We start from the raw sequence: 21,110 nt of genomic DNA, 5'->3' as shown, positions 1-21,110 counted from the left end.
ATAGCTGCTGAATAACTTGATGCAGAAATGGGTGCAGGGAGGGTGGTTTCATATTTGCCTTGGTAGTGGGAACTGTCAGATAGGGTGGTGTTGTGGCTGATTGCGATCAGTCGACTCAAAGCAGGTATTTTTCATCTAGCTTGGTGTTTTGGGGTATGACGAATAGAACCTTCAAGCCTGTGTTTAGTGCATGGCTTTTGATCACCTTGGAATCTGATGAGGGAGAAACATAAACATGTCTGTATTAGTTTGCTAGGGCTGTCATAATAAAGTACCACAAACCAAGTGGCTTAAACAATAGAAAGTCATTGTCTCACAGTGCTGGAAGCTAGAAGTCTGAGGTCAGGGTGTCAGCAGGGTTGGTGCCTTAAGAGGGCTGTGAGGAAGAATCTGTTCCACACTCCTCTGCTAACTTCTGGTGGTTTGTTGGCAATTTTTGTGTGTGGAAGCATCATTCTAATCTCTACCTTCATCTTCACGTGATGTTCTTCCTGTGTGTATGTCTCTGTCCAAATTTCCCCATCTTATAAGGACACCAGTCGTGTTTGATTCCAGTATGACCTCACCTTAACTAATTACATTTGCAATGGCCTTTTTCCAAATAAAATCACATTCAGAGGTCCTGAGTGCTTAGGATTTCAAAATATGATTTTTTAGGTGGACACAATGCCACCCATAGCAATGTCTATAGTACATATGTATATAGCTACAAATATAAGTCTATACCTATCCAAGGGTAGAGGAAGGCCACGGAGGAAGAAGAAGCTAGAAGGAAAATGTCTAGAAGAACATTAAAGATACACTGTCTTGTCAACTTTCTTGTTTAACTCGGTTTTGGCATCAGAATTTGTTTCACCTTTCGACATTACCATTTGACACTCAGGTTGGCTTTTCCATTTTGCAGATTTTTTTTTCTGTGTTGGAGAAGTAACTTTTTGTTATACTTTTGAAGTAATATTTCTACTCCAGAGGTGTTTTAAAAAGAAAAGCTCTTTTCTAATTGAATACATAAGGAATGACAAGGATGCTGCTATTTTACATTAAAATATTAGATGTGAATATTAATACTAATTATTTCTGTAGTAGCATAGTCATGTGAAAGAATCTGCTAATTTGTTAATTAAACAGAAAATATTTATTGAACATACTCATGTGCCCGTCACTGTCCTGGGTCCTGGGGACGACGGTGGTAAGTCAGTGGGGCAGGAGCACTCGCATGTATGAAAGAAACAAGCTGGTTCTTCAGAAACTGGCAAGGGGTGAATGTGGTTGACCAGGGTGTGCTTTGGGGAGAAGCTGAAGCCCTGGGGATAGCCAGGAACTGCTGGCCTTATGGACACTGAGCAGAAGTTTGAATTTTCCTGTAAATTGTTAAGAAGCTATTTGAGGAAGGTTAAAAAAAAACCCTCTAATTTCTGTGAGAAAAACAGGCTTTTAAGGAACATGTTTGTGCTAAAAACCACTAGAAGATGATTTAATGCGTTTAGGCAAAAGACGGAGGTAATGGAACTGGTGAGAACTGGCCATGTTATGGATGTATTTTGAGGTTGCACTAACAGAATCCACTGATTGTGTGCAGGGTGTGAGGAGAAAAGAAGAATGAAGGACGATGATAATGTTTTATGGTCTGAACAGCTGGGAGAATGATGCTCTTTCCTGAGATGTATTAGAGTTTCTAAAAATGTTACCGATTATTATAAACATTGTTTAATTATATAATTATGTATTATAGGAATGTAACCATTATTAGCAGGATTACTCTTTATATTATTTAATGACTCCTTTTTTTGGGTTGAGATAAAATTTGGTAAGTTTCTAAGTCAGAGGATTTAGATACTGTTTTCCATTTAACTCTTTGCCCTGCATACAAAATTTTCACTGTAAAAAGCAAAATAAATGGAGGTATTATCCTGCAGGTAGAAAATGAAGTCTTTATTAACAGTCTTCCATTCTCACCCTGTGAGATGTTTATATTCTTGTGCTGCTAGCTTTATCACAGGAAGCTACGATCGGACATGCAAGCTCTGGGACACTGCGTCTGGAGAGGAGCTGCACACCCTGGAGGGCCACAGGAATGTGGTTTATGCCATAGCATTCAACAATCCTTATGGGTCTGTTCATTTATTCTCTTATTCTTTCATTAATTCATTTATACATCTCTCCATGCATTGGAGAAGAGGAGGAAAAAGACAGAGGACTAACATTTATTGAGTGCCTGGTATGTGCTTTGCAAGGCTTGTAATACCTTCTTCAGTGATTAAAAGAGCCTATGGGATAGGTATCACTGTCCTCATCTAAAGAATGCAAAGGGCGCACAGTAATAAAGGGGAGAGATGGAGTTTGCCCTCAAGCAAGGCTGGCTCTCAGCCCTTAGGAGCTCCTGGCTAGGCAGTTTCTACTGATGTTTATTGCACTGGACTGTGACCTCTGGAAAACACAACACTCGTAGACGCTGTGTTTCACCTTATTTAGAAGTTAATTTACAATCTTGCCAGGTAGGGAAAGAATGCACATGGTAACATGCTAAATAACAGTACCAAGTAGAATAGAAACATTTTTAAACCAACAAACCAATATTTTAACTGATTCAATAGATTAACTGATGTTCTCTACCCTTCGACATAACACGCTACTGATACCCATGGCACCTTGAGTGTTTGTAGCAACAAGGCTACCACTGGTATGCTCAACTTCTCTTCCCACTTGTTGGGTTCTAAGTTTATCAAGAGTTAGTTCTATTTGTTCATAAATCTGCTTACGTTAGTTGTGCAATTATAATTATGTAATTTAATATGTGATTTAATTACATATTATATAAACTAATGAAATATAAGTGCGAAAAGAAAGCTGATGTTTTCTATGAAAATATACAAGGATACTTCAAAAAATTTATGAAAGTTCATTTTTACTCTAGATGCATCTATTTTTTTTTATAAAATCCCTCTATTCCTTCTGCTACCATCGCAGATGAAATTTTCAGTCTCATGAGTGTATTATTGTATCTGCCTCCTAACTAATTTCCTTGCCTCTTTTAATGACCTTTTAATTCCATTTTTCCACAAACTTTTTGAAGTACTCTCATAGATAAGGTAAATCTTTCAAAAAATGTTACTGAATGAAATTGTGGACAAAATCAATGTTAAATTAGAAAACACATTGTAAAAATCTAAAAATCCTCTGCACTCAGTTTTTCTGCAAGCATGTTTAAGTTCTTTAAATTCCTATTTCAGTTTAAGGAAAGCTAGAAATTGGGGAGGTTGAATATAATTTCTGTAAAACAGATGATGAAGTCTAATTAGTTGACCTACAGTGAAAGAAAAAGCCCTGGCTTATTGTCAAAAGACTGGCAAGTGAACGTATATTTATATATATATTTGACTAAATGCTTTTAGACACATGTATCCTTTTTTCATGATTGCCCACTTTAAATGACTTTTTCCATTAATGAAGCTTGTTCAGTAAACATGGTTCACTTACTACAGTATTATGATGACCACAAAAAAAGTAAATGGTTTAAAAGTTGAGAGGAGAAGGAGATCACTGTGAATTTTCCTGGATAGAGAGTCTTTAAAGATGATGTGAGATTAAAGCATAAGCCCTGAAGGATGGAAGGCAGGGAAGAGTTCAGAAGGCACCCTGGGCAAAGGGATTTCAGCAGGTCCCCATTTTAAAGTGGGGATTCTTCAGGCACAGCCAATGGCCAGTCTCTCTCACGGACATTTCTTTCTTCCTTTTCTTGTGAACATTTCATGTTGAGAAACGGAAGTGGGTGAGGTTGGAGCGTTCTTTGGAGTTTAAACTGTTCTTTAGGACTGAGTTGTTATCAAGGATTTGTGAAGAAAGGAGCAAAACAATAAAAGTGCTATTTTATTTTATTTTTAAATTAAGTTAAATTTAATTTTTGGGTAGCTGGCTGGTATGGGGATCTGAAGCCCAGAGCTTTGTGTTAGCACCATGCTCCAACCAGCTGAGCTAACCAGACAGCAAAAGTGCTGTTTTAGAAGGATCGTTCTGGCAGAGAGAAGGTGTCAGAGGGTTGGGAGGTGGGGAGAAACAGCAGGCAAGGAATTTACTTAGGAGGCAAGTACAATAATGTACTAATGAGACAATGAAAACTTCATCTGAGATAGTAGCAGAAGGCGTAGAGGAATTTCACAAAAATTCAATGAACTTAGACTAGAAACTGTACACTACTGTACAATTTTTAAAAACTTGTTATCTAGGTTGTTAAAGTCATTATACCTTTTTAAAATGTAATACCCTTTCAAAGCACATTAATTGTGATGGCAAAATGAAACTTAATTGGTACATTAAAATGACAAAATATTCCAATTACACCAAAAATTTAACGTTGATCTATGGATTTTTACATTATAGAAAATGACAATTTTTATAATACCTTATTATACCAACTTGTGGAAGACAGATTTCATTGCAATTATAAATGACACAGTTTTATTTCTAATATAATTCCTACTTTCATTGCAATGCTATTTAAAGGATATTCTCTGTAATATAATATATCTTTTAATAATCTACTCAACAGACATGATACTTTTGGACGTCTGTCTGAGAACAAAGTTTTCTGGGGGTGGAGAGGTGAGGAATACTTTTTGGCCCTTCTGTTGGATTCTATCAAGATCTCCTGATGAAAAAAAAACCTTGTCCAATTAGATAGTTATCCCAATCTGATGATTTCTATATACACTAAAGCAGTGTTTTTCATTGCTCTAGGGGGCATTGGGTTTCAGCAGAGTGAGTTCAAGACAGCCACCAAAGAATAAGAAGGAGTGTGTGTGTGTGTGTGTGTGTGTGTGTGTGTGAGAGAGAGAGAGAGAGAGAGAGATACAGACACACAGAAAAAAAATTTCAATCAGTTTGTGTTTACCTGTTTTATTCATTATGTCACAAGTAGGCTTTGATTCAACAGAGTAATTCTAAAAATAATTGACATTGACAATACCCTCTATAGTGTGGTGTCATATGGATATAAAGAACTGTAATGGGACAGAAGTTGGTCAAGAAACAACAGCAACTGGAGACTGTTATGTTTAAGGGCTAGGAAGGATGAAAAAATAGACTGAAGGAACTGATAAAGAAGTCACAGGACTTTGAGCTTATCTTGAGCAGAAGTTGAAGTATGTCAGAGGCTGATGAAAAATGCCCTAGACCAGATGCCAAACGAGAAAGTCAGTTCAGAGACTCTAAGAGGCAAACCAGCCTTGAGGGTTCGGAAGCTTTGGGTGGCGGGTGGGTGTTCTCTAGGACATGCTGTCCCTGGAGCATCAACAGAAAGGGCCTTGCTTTTCTTGAGTATGAGAGACCACGGAAGTACTATGGGGGTGTCCTGGGAACAAAGGAGAGAAGCAACCTTCCATGTTACTCTTGATAAATATAAATTCTGCACCTGTGCCAGTCACTTATAATTTCCTTTAGAACATGTGTTTTGGATCTTTAGATCTCTTACAGTTTTGAACAACGAGCTTACACTGTAAATGATGTCCCAATTGGGTGAACATTTTGATGAGTTGCTCTAAGGGACAGATGCAGGTCAGTGGTAAAAGAAGAACTGAGAGATCTTCAGTTCCAAGATCAAAGGCCAAACGGCATAATGTACTCGTAGCCATTGTGTGTTGACAGTAGCCCCGCTCCACAGCCAACACGGGAAGCCTCTTGTTTGAAAATGGCTGAAGTCTTTATCATATCTCCTGTCTAAACCTCTTACAACTGGCGTAATATTTTTCCAAGAGACACTCACTGTCCAACTTCTCAAAACTTCAATTAGTCATATGGTTAATTGGATTTATCTTTTTTTCATTTTTTCTTTTAAATTCGATATTGTCCCTTTCTGTATACCTATTAACAGCATTTTTCTATGTTTATACACCTCACAGTATGTATTATTGATTTCTACTTGTTAGTAATTTTCTGAATAAAATCTTTTGCCATATTTGTTATGCTAATTTTTAAAATTGTTGTAATCTCAAATATATTTATGCCTTCAACGTAAAACCTTTATAATTAAATAAATTGATATCATTCAAAAATTAGACCTTTATTTTGTTATCCACTGACATAAATATAGGATTGCTTGTAGTTCTGAAAGTGAAGTGCATTGGTAAACAGACACAGATTTGTGTATTAATGTCTCTTGTCTTAGTTCAGTGTATCATATAATGTAGCTAAATTTGTTTTTAAAATCTACACTTTTTTCTTAAATCTTAGTGACAAAATTGCCACTGGATCCTTCGATAAGACTTGTAAACTGTGGAGTGTAGAAACAGGAAAATGTTACCATACCTTTAGAGGCCACACAGCAGAAATAGTAAGTATATTTAACAACTTATTATATATTTTATGTTGCTTTTTCTTTTTAGGTTCTACCTTCATAATTAATTTTCAATTTCTACCCCAGTATTTTTAGTCTGTATAAATTTTACATGGTGGTGTTGATATGACTTAAAAACTACTCTAGTTTTTATACCTTGCAGATACTGTCAAAGAACTGTATCATGCATTGACTAGTAAACATGCAACATAATAAATATATAAATACAATATTCAATGTTACTTTTTCTTTTTCATGGACTTGTTTTTAAAGGACTAACTCAATTAGGGTCAATGAAGTTCTTAAAATAGCTTTTAAGATAACTTTTTAAATATCATGTGAAATATTTAGGCCAAATGTTTTCTGAATATCATTAGAATTCAAATTTGCATGAATGGTCTGATACTCTCAATAGCTTTCACTATTGAGAAGCGAGGTCTGAGAAGGAGACACGGATGTATGAGTCGCTGGTATCTGGGTGGCAGAGAAACCACTGAGCAATTGAAATTGTCCCCCACCAAAAAGGCAGAGTATGAAGAGGGGACTGATAGGATCTTGGGAAGATGGTGAAGAGAGACCTTCAACTGATACAAAAGAAAAAAAAACAAAAACAAAAACTAAAACACCCCAAACGAGAAGAGAACAAAAGCAGAGAGCTGTCGAAGCTGTCAAGAAGGAAGAATCTATCCAGAACAAAGGCGTCAACCCCGCAAATGTCAGGGGGGCTCAGTAGGATGACCGGCCAAAGCTCCTGCATTGGACATTCAGCCAGAGTGGGTCCCGTGGAGGTGAAGAGTAGGAGATGGGCAGAAAGTGATAGCACACGGTTTCCCCAAGGAGTTTGGGTGTAAAGGGGGAAAATAAGAAGTTACAAGGGGTACATAGAGTCAGGGGAGGATTTGTTTTTATGCGGGAGAAACTCAGCATGTCTACAGGCCACTGGGAAGGATCTAGTCTAGAGGGAAGGAAAAGTTAGTGGACGCGTCTCCCCGAGGAGTGCAGGGAAGGGGCCTTTAGGACCGGTGAAGGGACCCCCGCGCCTCTGAGGAAGTTCCTGCCTGATAGGTGAGTTTTCTCAGGGAAGTGGCAGGAGGCAGGGTCACCTGCCGAGGAGGGGTGAGGATGGAGTGGGGGTAAGAGTGGGGATGGGAGGATGTATTGAGCCAGCGGCGTGTTAAACAAAGTGGAAAACAGTGCTGCGGACTCAGTGGAGGACAGAGGCATGAAGGAGCAGGTCCAGGAGTCGTCTGTGCCATTTTCTCCTGCTGCCCTGGCTGAGTGACGAGGCGGGGAGGGCAGATGATGGCATAAGGTCCTGACTTGATAAAAGTTAACGTTAGGAGTTTGTGTGGAGGGTGCAGTTGAAAGATAGGGATTAAGAGTGGGGAGGAAGCTGGCAGGAGTGATGGTTCCAGGGTGTCTGCTGAGTGGGGAAGGTGGGTCAGGACAAAAGGCAGTGGTCTCTGAGAGGCGGAAGACAGCCTGAAGGAGGCAGGGGGGGGTAAGAGGGAGGGCTGGAAGTGTTGGGAGATCGTAACCAGCGGCTGGTGAATCAGTGGTGTGTTTTCCAGAGAAGGTGGTGTCAAGGTCCAGGGTGTGGCCATGGGGGTGATTATTAAAGAGAAATCTAGGGGCACGGGTCTGAGGGGGCTGGATGAATGGCCCACACGAAGGCCACCTAGGACATGGAACTGAGACTATGAGCCAGTGGTCAAAGTCCTTGATGAGGGAGGGGTAGGATTGAAAGGACCTGTGATAACAGCGACAGGAAGATGAGAGCCAGGTAGCATGAGTCTCAGGAGATGGGTGTTGCTTCTGTTCTTTTTCCTCTGTGGTCTGGAAATGGCAAAGGGAACCAGTGCCCCTCAGATCCTGAGCTGGATGACACAGGAGAACAAGCAGCCTCTTTTTAAGATTCAACTTGGGGAGAGTGGGTTACTTGCATCTGGTGTTTTGCTGTGTACTTGTACAAAGAATCTGCTAAGGTCATTGCATCCCGAAGCTTTTCCATATATTATTAACAATTTAAGCTCTGTTTCCAAAATTTCTTCCTTTTCATTTCATTTAGGTATGTTTGTCATTTAACCCTCAAAGCACATTGGTGGCTACTGGAAGTATGGACACAACGGCCAAACTGTGGGACATCCAGAACGGAGAGGAGGTGTTCACCTTAACAGTACGTTAATGATGTTCTCTTTCATTTGTTACAAACTGAGCTCTAAGTTTGAAGATTTCTCTGAGCTCTTGGTTTTCAAACTGGAGTGCACACGTGTTCCAACTGGTTTGCTGGCTCTTCCAAAAGACTTGGGTGGAAGTGCTGGGGAAGCCAGATGAGCTTTTTATTTCGACTGACTGTAGTCCATAAAACACACAGACCTTGGCTTAGAACCCATTGTCACATATGTGACTAAAAGGATTGTAGGTGGAGGCCAGCACTTTTTGGAAGCCGCAGAACTGGAGAACTCTTCCAGAAGATTCCTCAAAGGGATGACTGTCCACATCTTCTCTTTTACCTGCCGGTCTTAGAACCCTCCTGTATTACAAAGTCTGAAATGACAAGAGGACACCACCCACAGAGGTGTATGCTCTGTCACCACCAGCACATGACCAGCACCTTCAAGGGACCTGGCACCCTCTACTTCATCCCACCCCAGCCCAAGCTACCACAGCGAAAATAGGGTGATTCTGTTGTAATCAGTGGGAACATCTGGACAGTGAATCCAGTCTTCTTGTCCTTTTGAAATTATAAATGAATTAAAAAAAGACCAGGATCCTTTTCCTAAGAAAGATTTTTCTAAGAAAGGTAAAAAAATGGACTAAAAAAAAGAGAAAAAGAAAGAAGTCACAATTTTAAAATGATGCCAAGGGACTTTCTTTCTTAAATCTGAGTACCTGGCGTTATTGATATGAGTGTACACCTGATCTCAGTTATCACCATTTTGTGGGTTTCCCCTTTTTCACTACTTCTTTCAGGCAGATGTGGAGGCAGGAACCCTGTGAATGTCTGCAGTTGCAACTGAAATTATTCCTTTTGCTGACTGTGCCTAAGAGCATGTGATGGAATGAGTCCTGCTCTGCACACCTGTCTGCCGCCAGAGAGTACATTTGTTTTGTGTGTTTGGAATTCTAATGTTCAATGATATTTCACTTTTTTCATTTGGAATCAACCAGAAAATTAGTGAATGAACTTTTAAAATTATATTATGTAAAAATATAATTATGTTATTTTACTAAAATCATTAGGAAAATGAGGGATATACTCCAAGCAGGATCCTCTTATCTGAGATGCAGAATCTGCTGCAGGGAAGAGTTTCTTCCCGTTGCCTTGTACAGTTCGGTTTCTCAGCCCTAGACTGTAACCAGGTGAAAGTCAGGCCAAAGGCTTGTTACTATTAATAATTCCATTCTTAATCTATTTCATGTCAAATTATCTTAAACTTTTCCTTTTTAAATTTATTAACTTCATACACCATTTTTTTGTGTGCATCACCTGTTATTTAGCTCATGAAGTACACAGCTCAAAATGTTTAGTGTTTCCAAGACAACGTGAAAGAAGCCTTGTAATTTCCCAAAACATGCCCTCTCCCTTCCTTCCTTTTTAAAAAAATAAATAAATAAAACCAACTTTACTGAGTTTAAATGAACTTGCTTTAATATAAGTCAGTGATTTGTAGCAAACTTACAGAACTGTGCAGCCACCACCAAAATCTAGTTTTAGAACATTTTTATCACCCCAAAAAGAAACCTCATGCCCATTTGTGGTCACTCCCCAATCCCACCCCAGCCAATCACTGACCTCTTTCTTTCTATATAGCTTTGCCTTTGCTAGCATTTCATTTTAGACTATAATATTGCACACTTACAGAAATTGTTTTATCTACAGGCGTGCATGGCAATATCTGCTTTTTTTTTCTAGGGACATTCCGCTGAAATCATCTCCTTGTCATTTAACTCCTCAGGAGACAGAATCATTACAGGGTCTTTTGATCATACAGTTGTAGTATGGGATGCTGATACTGGAAGGTAATTCTTAACTCTTAAGATTTTTTTTTTAACCTGGGTCAGGTGGTTAAGTAGATACTCGTATTTATTAGTTTAATCATATTTATTAACTATGCTTTGGATTCCATAGGAATGGACACATTGAAAAAATAAATGAATTTATTCTTTAATGATCTTTCTGATTTACAAAATGTGTGCTTTCATATAATTCAGAGCAAATAATGCCAACTAGCAACATGAAGGGAAAATGCCTAGCAGTAGCCTTACAGTATAGCTATTATTTATTTCATGTACTATATAATCAGATTTCAATGGCTTGTCAGTATGGTAGGCGTGAGTATCATGAATAAATAAAAGTCGTGGTTAATTTCCCAAATTAATTTAGTCCAAGAACTTCAATTTTCTTCCTAATGATTTTTGGTTCCATGGCTAAGAAGTTAACTAAATTAGCATATTTGTGTTGGAAAACTCCACTCTTGGATTTGTGTGCATTTTGATAGAGGGGCTAATTATCAGGGGTACTGACCAAGAGGTATGCAACAAGAAATGAGAGAGAAGATAGGGTCTTTTTGCCATCTCATGTGTGGTTTCAGAACAACCAGGGTCCACTCATCTGGTGTAAGAATACTTCCAGCACTTCAGCCTGCCTTTACTGTTTGTTTCCAATTTCCTTTTGATGGGTTGCTTTAAGTAATGTTATCTTTAAAATTTAAGTCTATTTTTGTTGAAATGAAAGCACCACTCTCCTTTTGAGCTACAGTGGAGCCCTTTTGTTATGTTATCACAGATATTATTTTGTAAAAACCAAAATATAGACTAGCTTACACAGATGGGCTTGACCTCATTATTTGTGTGCATATACTGGAGTAAGATACCCTTCACCAGTTTTAATGATTTCCATTTTGTAGGAAGGTGTATACCTTAATTGGTCATTGTGCTGAGATCAGCAGTGCCTTATTCAATTGGGATTGCTCTCTCATATTAACCAGCTCAATGGACAAAACCTGCATGGTGAGCTCCAGAAATACCTCTGCTTTACATTGTGTCTATGCTCTTTACTGTGCCAGATAGATATTCATTGCAACATTAACAGATTTCAAAGGTGATATAAAATTAAGATATTAATTTATAAATAACAATTGGTAATATTTTTTAATTGCACATTTTAGATTTCCCAAGTTTGAAGGAATTGTGAGGTAGTGAAACAATTTTAACTGCTTCAAATGTATTAAAGGTCTTATTTGAAAAGGCTTACTCTTCTTGTTTACTGCCCTGTTTATTTATTAATCTTCTGTTAGAGTCATCCTCAAGGAGCCACAAAGACAGTGTTTCCTGCCCTTAATTTCTGCACTTTATAAAATAGTGACTAAGAGCTTATACTCTGAATCATTATTTGATTATTATTTGATTTTATATCAAATGTTTTATAATCTTATAACGTACTTTTTATTTTCTGGGGTTGTAGTTTTACATGAAGATCCTTATTATTGGATGTCCTTTCTATAAAAAGAGGATGCTTCAACTCCAATCAGCAAAACATACCCTTTGAGGTTTTTTTTTTTTCTTAATGTAGTGGCAGATTCCAAAATTCTTACTTTGGTCCTCTCTGTGACCAAAGTGTGCCTTGCTAGATGGTTGGCTGTGGTCTCTGGTCGCGAAGCAAGGCAAAGCTAACTGAACACGTGAGAATTACACAAGTGATTCTGACACAGTTATTTAATCAGCTGTAAGCATGTTGTGAAGACCATGGCCAACTTCACACTTCAGGCTAGAAATTACAGTCTTCTTATTTTGCTTGTGTTCTTGTTTGTCTGATTGTTTTTAAATTGCAGCTGTGGGATGCTACAAATGGAAAATGTGTGGCAACCTTAACAGGCCATGATGATGAAATACTGGACAGCTGCTTTGATTACGCTGGAAAGCTTATTGCAACTGCTTCAGCTGATGGTGGGTAATCTGCCCATATGTTTAATTTATGGAGGGATTTATGCTTTGCTTAATAAACAGGCATGATTCTACACTATGGGTTATCTCCCTGATGACCAGCTTTGATGGAAACTCTATATGTCTCATCTCCATGGTGACCATGTGTGTTGCTACCATCTGTGCATTCTGTCATATTCTTGATAGCCACATGTGATGCTATACAATATCTGTGTCACATCCTTCATATCCAGGTAGACATATATACCAAGTATCCATCATCTCCTTGATAACTGCCTAAGATGCTGTATTCTGGGCCATCTCACTGACAGTCATGTATGTTGGTACACTACGTTGGCCTTGTCAACTTGACCACCATTGGTGGTGCAGTAATAAATCTGTTCCATCTCCTTTATAACCACGTGCTGCTCCACTGTGTCTGCTAAATCTTTGTGATAAACTTATATGATGCTATGCTATACATCGTCTTTTTGATTACTACTCATGATTCTACATTATGTCTGTGTCTTCGTATTGATAACCATATTTGGTGCTATGCCCGGTGCCTCAATTCAATGAAGGCCACATGTGGTACTACATCATATCTGTATATAATGTCATCTCCTGGTTGACCATGCGTGACATTATATTGTGTCTGTCTCATCCCCTGAGGACCATGTATTATTCTACATTGCATATACGTCATCTCCTTGAAAGTCATGTATTATGCTACACTATGGTTTCATCTACTCCTTTAAAACTATGTTTGATGCTAGACTGTATCTACATCCCATCCTTGATGGATACTAATGACACTACAATGTCTATGCCATCTCTTTTATGACAATGCATTGTACTATACTATGTCAATGCCATCTCCTGATCAGCAAGGACAATACTAGGTTTGTATGCATCATTTTTCTGATGACCAAGTAGACACGACACTGTTGTATCATCTTGTTGGTGACCATGAGTGATAATTTACTATGCTTGCATCATCTTCTTAAAAATCATGTACGACACATTGTATCTGCATCATCTCTCTGGCTGTCACATATGATGTATGCTATATCAGCATCATATCCTTGATAAACATGTGTGATGCAAGACTGTGAGTTATCTTGACAAATAAGCACGATGCTACCCTGTGTCTGCTTCATCTCATTGAAAGCCACATGCAATGCTATGTAGTGTGTATTAACTCACTGACATCTGTCTGTATTGTTTACTATGGGTACATCATATTCTGGGCAACTTTTTATGATACCAGACAATGGGTCATCCCCGTGACAATCATATATGATGTTATACTATGTGTCATCTCTTTGACAACCACATATGATGATTCATTATGTCTGTGCTATTTCCCTGACAAGTATTTATGGTGCTACCCTATGTCTGCAGCACATTCCTGACAAACATATGTGACTCTGCACAATTTCTAAAGTGTCTCCTTGACAACTCCCTGTTTGACACTACGTTATGTCTACAGCATGCCCTTGATAACCATGTGATACTATAGTAAGTCTGCATCATCTTGGCAAGCCTACATGATGCTACACTAAGTTTATGTCATCGTGTGTGATACTGTCTGATGAGTCATCACCTTGATAACAAAGTATGAAGAACAAACGTGATTCTACACTATATCTATATCATTCCTCTGGTGACCACGTATGATGCTATATTGTGTCTGTCATATACCTGACTAATGTGTTTTAATTTACCCTGTCTTTGTCATCCCCTTTATAATCATGTATGATGCTGTACCATATCTTTATCCAGTTCTTTATCACCATGTATGATACTGTTCCATGTCTGAGTCATTTCCTAGAAATCCATGTATGATGAGTCTACCTTATGTCTAAGGCATGTCTCTGACAAGCATGTATGATGCTACATATGTCAGTCTGATTCCCCTGCTGACCACAAATGACTATATCATGTGTGCATAAACTCCTTGATAGCTACTTAAGAAGCAAAATGGAATGTTTTTTCCAGGCATGGTTTGTTCCCAGTTTTCCTGCATTTGCTCTTTGTGACTAACATACTGTTAAGAAGTCACATGTCCTTTGTGTTATAATCAGTTGTAGAATTTTGCTGGTGGTTTATTTTAATTACACAGTCTTCATTTCATCGTTGTCTCCCTTTTCAAAATTACATTTGCAAGCTTGTTGTCCTACTCACAAGGACTTTTCAAGGATGATCATACATGCAAGTTGTTTTCATATCCTAGAATTTAAACACCCTGAGCCTGCAGAACTTTAGTTTTTAAAGTAACTATTTTATCTTCTCACAGATATTGGCTTTAAAAAAATCATCCCTTAACTGTAATTAATTCAGCCTTTTTGTTTGAAATATTCGCATTGACGGGAAGAATTTATTCAACAATATGTATTGAAGTAACTAACTACTTTATGCCCGGGATTGCTTTAGGAACTTGTTCGGTGAACAGAAAAGATAGAAATCACTGCCCCTGTGGAGTTACGTTATGGAAGGAGAGGCAGAAAATAAATAATACCACACATGTATTTTATATAGAATGTTCAATTGTATAGAATGTTAGAAGCTGGTCAGTGGCATAGGGGGAGAAACAGGATTGGAGGATCAGGATGCTGGGGGATGGCTGAGAATAAAATACAAGTTCTCCTAGTTTTGTTTTCTCTACTTCTGCTATTTCCCCTGACAGTGATTCTATCCTTCCCTTGTTTGATATAACATTACTTCAAAAAATTCGTTTTTGTTTTGGCATGTTTTATAAATCTCCTCTCATTCTGTGCTTCATAAGAAGTCTTGGTGTTTAGGGCAATCTTTTTTATTTATCTCAGGTCTTTGCTCCTAATTTCCTTTTTAAAATTTGGATCTCATCCAATGGTTAGTTACCCGTGCAGCTGCATCTTTTTCTTTACATATGTGCGCATCCCCTTTTTCTTTACGTATGTGTGCATCCCCTTTTTCTTCCTCATGGGAATTATTCTCAAGGTTGACTTTTTTCCTTTTTTTGGTTTTCTTATTTCTATTTCTACCTTTTAAAAAAATTATAGAATTACAGGCCATGCATCCCCTTTTTCTTCCTCATGGGAATTATTCTCAAGGTTGACTTTTTCCCTTTTTTTGGTTTTCTTATTTCTATTTCTACCTTTTAAAAAAATTATAGAATTACAGGCCATATTACTTCTGTGTTTTTTAAGTTTAAAAAATATGTTTTTGTAAAATTTAGAGTATTGGAATATGCAGGATTACTAACAAACTCTCAAAACAAGTTCGTCATTTTTAAGACTTTTGAGATGTCCAATGAAATAGAAAATTATGTTTTTAAAATCACATTAATTCTAAAATAGCAATTTTTATCATTTTATCTATTTCCTCCTAAAGTGGCCATTTTCAGGAAGGTAAAAATTTTATTAAGATATTTTTCTTTTTTCTTGATGCAAATCAAGTACCTGAATTCCCTACTCTTGCCATATTTTACCTCTGCGCAATGCTATAATTTGAGACAAGAAAGCATCCTTTATCTGGCCAGGTAAATTGTAACTTTTCACCTGACAAAAATTTTATTACTGATGTTCATATGCTTATTTACCTCCTCCATTTCTTAATTCTAAGGACAAGTATATAATACTTCATCCATCCATCCATTCAATCCATCCATCTATCCATCCGTTCAATCTATTCATCTACCTGTATTTACTGAGAGTCTACTATGCATCTGGCACTTCTGGGTGCTGAGAACACAACAGGGAACAAAACATTCTGTTAGCTCTTTCTGTGGAAAAGGGGTTCTTAGAGCCCGTTGTCTGCTCACTGAGTAGTGGCTGAAGCTCCTTCTTAGAAAGGCCTGTGCACCTCCCATAAACTCAGACTCATACCTGATGTACCATGTTGATCTTGCTGCTTACTTTATCTCCTGCTTCTTGAAACTTGCTTTGATTCTCTTTTTACCTTTAAAACCATTTTTCTTCTGATTCCTGTTCCTCACCCCCTTCTCTATTTTGGAACCTGTTATTTCTTCTAATAAGCTCAGGGCCAGAGAGGAACAGCTTTTCACCATCTTCTGTGGTGATACCAGCTTGCACTTAGAGTAGTAAGTGGCTGGCTGTCACCGCAGGCAAGGAAACAAATTTAGCACAGAGCTTGTGTGTCAGAGGGATATTGGGATAACTCAAGGTTTTTGGTCCAAAGTGCTATATGTCAGATAAATTTATGTATATCTCCACCCCTCTCAAAAAGGAACAGCAAGAGTTTTCAGTGCAGTCACAAGAAAATGCATTACCAAACTGGAAGGCCACGAAGGTGAAATTTCAAAGGTGAGTTGCTTTCTCATTTGGAGCAGTTTATTTACTTCCAAAAAATAAACAGTATGCTTAGTATAAATTGATCTGTTGGAATGGAGGTATTAAGGTTTATTTAATTATCTCATTCTTTCTAGAAATCAGTTACCTAAAGACTATGACTATTTTTAAGTGCATCCTTAAACTCAGCATAATGATTTCTAAAACCTTTTAAAAAGTATAAAACAGCATTCTTCTCAACCATCAGCAAAAGACTTACTTAGTTGAAAATACTTAAGACAGCAATTTCAGGTACTTATAAAGTGCTTTTCCTGGTTATAGTAAACATGCAAGTTTATATTATGCAAAAAAACATGCTTGCAGCAAGTATTAAGCATTCTGTGAATTAGATGTGATCGAGGAAGTATTTCCTGGAAATATTTAACACTTAGAGAATAAAATCATTCATTTTGAAACTTTAAAGCCATATCTTAAGCTTATATATAAACTCCTCCCTAAAGCTTATTCTCAGAGCAGGGCCACCCAGTCAGCTTTAGATGTGTCATCAGAAATTCCCAGAGTGGGCTACAATTTGGTGGCTCTCACCCCCAAGCTCAGCACAATTCCTTGGTCTTGTGTCTGATACTAGATTTACTCTTTCCTTGTAAAATACCCACTTGATGATTTCAGCTCTTTGAAGGCTCCATCTAGACCCCAAACCACCCCGTGCTGTACTCTCGCCCCTCCCGCCTCTGCACCTGCTGCTGGTGGCCATTGTCCTCTGGTGGTCGGTGCTGGTCTTTGCAATAGTGCAGCCCACGTCCCCTTCATAGGCTGGGAGGCAGGCTGAGGAGGGAGCCCGGGCCATTTTTCTGGGTGTCTGTGTAGGTAGCTATTGACACGTCTGGTGTGTTTCCTTAGCAAGTACACATCTGTTTTTGTGAATGTGTAAATATAAAGAGTTCTCAAACTCTGTCTTATTACATTTTACGCTTGCTAGGTGAATATATTACTTATGTGACTGCCATCTGGTAATGGCCTTTTTGGGGAGTGCAAAGCTAAGGTATTTATTTATTCATTTATTCATTCAGTAAACATTTTTTGAGAGCTCCCACTGTGCTAGGCATTGTGCAGGCACTGGTGACACAGCGAGGACAATTAGGCATGACCCTGCCTTCCTGCAATCTTCATTCAGGGATGAGGTGGCTCAAATTGTTGTCTTCTGATGATTGGTGAGGGATGTAAGCGTGGCACCCAAAGGAAGGGAGGACTCACAGGTCCTTCAGCCGCTGCTCAGATACAACTGACAACGCCTGCACATGGCAGACACTCAACCATACTTATGGAAGGTGCTGTAGCAATAGAGGAGAAAGTCCTCTCTCATAGGCTCCAATGTTCACTGATTCCATGTTACAGATTTAAGGGGGATCTCTGTGATCTCAATCACAAAGATGATACCGGGAGTTGGATAGGAAGGAGGCTGACTTGTGTTTACATTCCACACAAGGGTGAGGTGATCACGAGTCTTTGGAAAGAAGCTGGGTGGGGAATACTCAAATTATAAGGGTGCTTTGGTCTTTATCCTTAGAATAGTGAGGGGATAGGCAATTAAACTTCTCCATCTAGATTTTAATTTTTATGTATTGATCCCTGCAATATTTTTCCCATCATGACAAAAATTGTTGAGGTGATCACGAGTCTTTGGAAAGAAGCTGGGTGGGGAATACTCAAATTATAAGGGTGCTTTGGTCTTTATCCTTAGAATGGTGAGGGGATAGGCAATTAAACTTCTCCAGCTAGATTTTAATTTTTATGTATTGATCCCTGCAATATTTTTCCCATCATGACAAAAATTGTTCTATGTATAAATACCAGGCTGGGAAGGTAATAGGTGCTTAGTAACGTTTCCTTTTGTGGATGAAAAATATTTTGGAGACCATTACACAAACCTGTGATCATTTTTTTTTCTTTCTCTTTTGCAGATTTCTTTCAACCCCCAAGGGAACCGTCTTCTGACTGGTAGTTCTGACAAAACAGCTAGAATCTGGGATGCTCAGACTGGCCAGTGCCTCCAGGTCCTTGAAGGTCACACTGACGAAATCTTTTCATGTGCTTTCAACTATAAAGGCAACATAGTCATTACAGGTATGGGAGACATAGATACCACACACTTGGGTTTCCTTGTGAATTGGCTATTAGAATTTCTAAGCTGAATACTAAAAAGAACCCCTTTTCTGGGGTTCCTGGCTTTTGTTGGGATATCATTCTATTTCCATTACTTAATTTTAGTTGCATCAAGACCCACAGTAGTGGGCTCTGCCACTGCATGTAAGTCTTCATGAATTTTGAGTCTTTGTTGCTCGAGGAAAGGTAACAATTTGGTAGTCTGCCTTACTGGCTATTACATTTTCCCATGTTTCATCCCTCGTGAATGGTTAATATTCACTTGATAGTAATATTACTTGACAGTTAATATTCACTTGATGTCTGTAAGAATTTATAACCAAAACAAGCCAGGACTACAGTTCTCCACAGTTGGTCTTATAGCCTACTACAGGTTTATTCTTTGAGCTAAGTTGTCCACCCCAACCCCCCAGCAGCTCAGTAGTTGGCCGGTAAGGGGAGCTGAACCCTTGACTTTGGTGTTATAAGGCCGTATTCTAACCAGCTGAGCCCAAATATTTTTATTTTTATTTTAGTGGCTGGCCGGTACAGGGAACTGAACTCTTGACCTTGGTGTTACAAGGCCTCACTCTAACCAATAAGTTGTTGTATTTTCAGATGTCTCCTTTCAGATATTTCCTGCCTGCTAAAGTGCTAATATTTGGGGGGGAAGAGCATATATTGAGCATTTTTCCCACGATTCACTACTTATTGTGAATTAATCATATTAGCAACATTTTATATGAACTAGATTAAGAACAAGTTAATTTAGATGGTGGAAAAGGGGAAAAAATGACAAGAATCTGGTCTAATGTCAGTGAGGCACGTCTGGGGGAGGCCTTGGCAGGGAGTGGGGGTCCGCAGTGGTGTGGGTAGGGGTGCCCCAAGCAGGCACAGCAGACCACATCTGCCTCATTCCCAGTGATTCTCATCGTTTTGAGTAAATTTAAAAATTGCTACACTGGTCCAGTAAGTTAAATATTGCACACTCAAGGTTGGCTTCATGTATTGGTTGGTAGGATGGTTTCCTCGTCATATAACTTCAGGGGTGGTGAGAATCATTTCTCCTTTTTCCCTAAAAATCATCCCCTTTCTACTTAATTATGGATAAGTTCTAAAATTACAGCTTATTTTCTTTGGGCTTATAATGTTCAAGTGTTCACTAAAACGTAGGTACTCCTGAAATACTACCCTAATAAGCCACGTGTTTTATTATGAACTTGTTATCAAATCCTTTCCCATGATACAGGGGGTAGGGGGAGCTTGTAATGGAGGCATAGGACGCTGCTGCAGGGAGCTGCTGTCAATGAGGAAGAAGGGGGCCGGGCTGGTGGGTCCAGGGCCAGCCTTTCCCAGTCCATGTGTTTCATGTGAGGCCCAGGCTTGGCAATACCTCTTTCCTCAACCAGTTTTCACAGAAGACCCTGGAGAGTTTAGAGAAGAAATTTTAGGCATCTGTGTCTCATTTAAGTTCTGGCACTTAAATTCCTGAGCTCTTTTAACATATTATTGATTTATTTAGTGTATCCCAATCACCAAAGTGCTAAATACTGGCTCAATGGATGACAGAGCTTATTAGGCATCTGTGTCTCATTTAAGTTCTGGCACTTAAATTCCTGAGCTCTTTTAACATATTATTCATTTATTTAGTGTATCCCAATCACCAAAGTGCTAAATACTGGCTCAATGGATGACAGAGCTTATTATGCACGTAAATTCCTGAGGTCTTTTGAGATATTATTGATCTATTTAGTGAATCCCAAAGTTGCAAAGTGTCAAATCTTGGCTCGATGGATGGCAGAGCTTATTATGATGGGATGTCACTTCTGACATCCCCTGCAGAGCAATCACATTAGTTGAATTTGCCTGCCCTACCTTCTGAGTGCATCCCAGTGTGATTAACTGCATGCATTTTTTAGTGGGCTGCCTGAGGTTGGGTTTAGAATCACAGATTTGCAGAAAAGTGTCCAGTATTCTCTTTGCATTTTTAAAAATGTGAGGTGTCTTTTTGTGGGATATGCAGTTTTTACAGGCTTTACCAATTTCTATAGTCCTCATACTTTAAAAAAAAAACTTTTTATTTTTAAAATGGTAATTGACAAATATTGATGTTATGTGCCTAGTCCCCGAAAGTGAGGGAACCTGAAGTTTCCAGTGCTGATAAGAAAAACCCGTTCACATTTTCAAATGTTCCACAATGGAGTGTCCTGCCTCCTCGTAAGCCTATCACCTAAACCTGGAGGTATTTAAATCCATCATATCTCTACTTGGCAGGGATGTTTGAGGGGAGGAGTGTAGAGGGGGTAGCTGAAGTGGTTGCATTCTCCCATGGTCCTCTCCATTTCTAAGATGCCGTGAATCTTGCTTGTGTGACAGGATGTGAACATGCTCAATTTAAGACTGGCTGGTATAATAAACAACAA

General features: G+C 38.6%; 1 protein-coding gene across 1 annotated transcript in view; it reads left to right on the top strand.

The window, feature by feature from the left end:
- The window catches only part of DAW1 (dynein assembly factor with WDR repeat domains 1), a gene marked incomplete at its 3' end in the record, with an annotated part of 51,335 nt that extends 32,636 nt beyond the window's left edge, over positions 1-18,699 (top strand). Inside the window, exons 5-12 of the mRNA XM_008591105.1 lie at positions 1,989-2,111; positions 6,226-6,325; positions 8,397-8,504; positions 10,245-10,351; positions 11,239-11,341; positions 12,163-12,277; positions 16,484-16,560; positions 18,507-18,699. Of these exons, the coding sequence (XP_008589327.1) occupies positions 1,989-2,111; positions 6,226-6,325; positions 8,397-8,504; positions 10,245-10,351; positions 11,239-11,341; positions 12,163-12,277; positions 16,484-16,560; positions 18,507-18,699 (926 nt within the window). The remainder of the gene's footprint in view (positions 1-1,988; positions 2,112-6,225; positions 6,326-8,396; positions 8,505-10,244; positions 10,352-11,238; positions 11,342-12,162; positions 12,278-16,483; positions 16,561-18,506) is intronic.
- Positions 18,700-21,110: the final 2,411 nt, after the last annotated feature.

The sequence above is a fragment of the Galeopterus variegatus genome, unplaced genomic scaffold, assembly GCF_000696425.1.
Source record: "Galeopterus variegatus unplaced genomic scaffold, G_variegatus-3.0.2 Scaffold6642, whole genome shotgun sequence".
NCBI lineage: Eukaryota > Metazoa > Chordata > Mammalia > Dermoptera > Cynocephalidae > Galeopterus > Galeopterus variegatus.
This window is presented reverse-complemented; position numbering and strand designations above follow the sequence as displayed.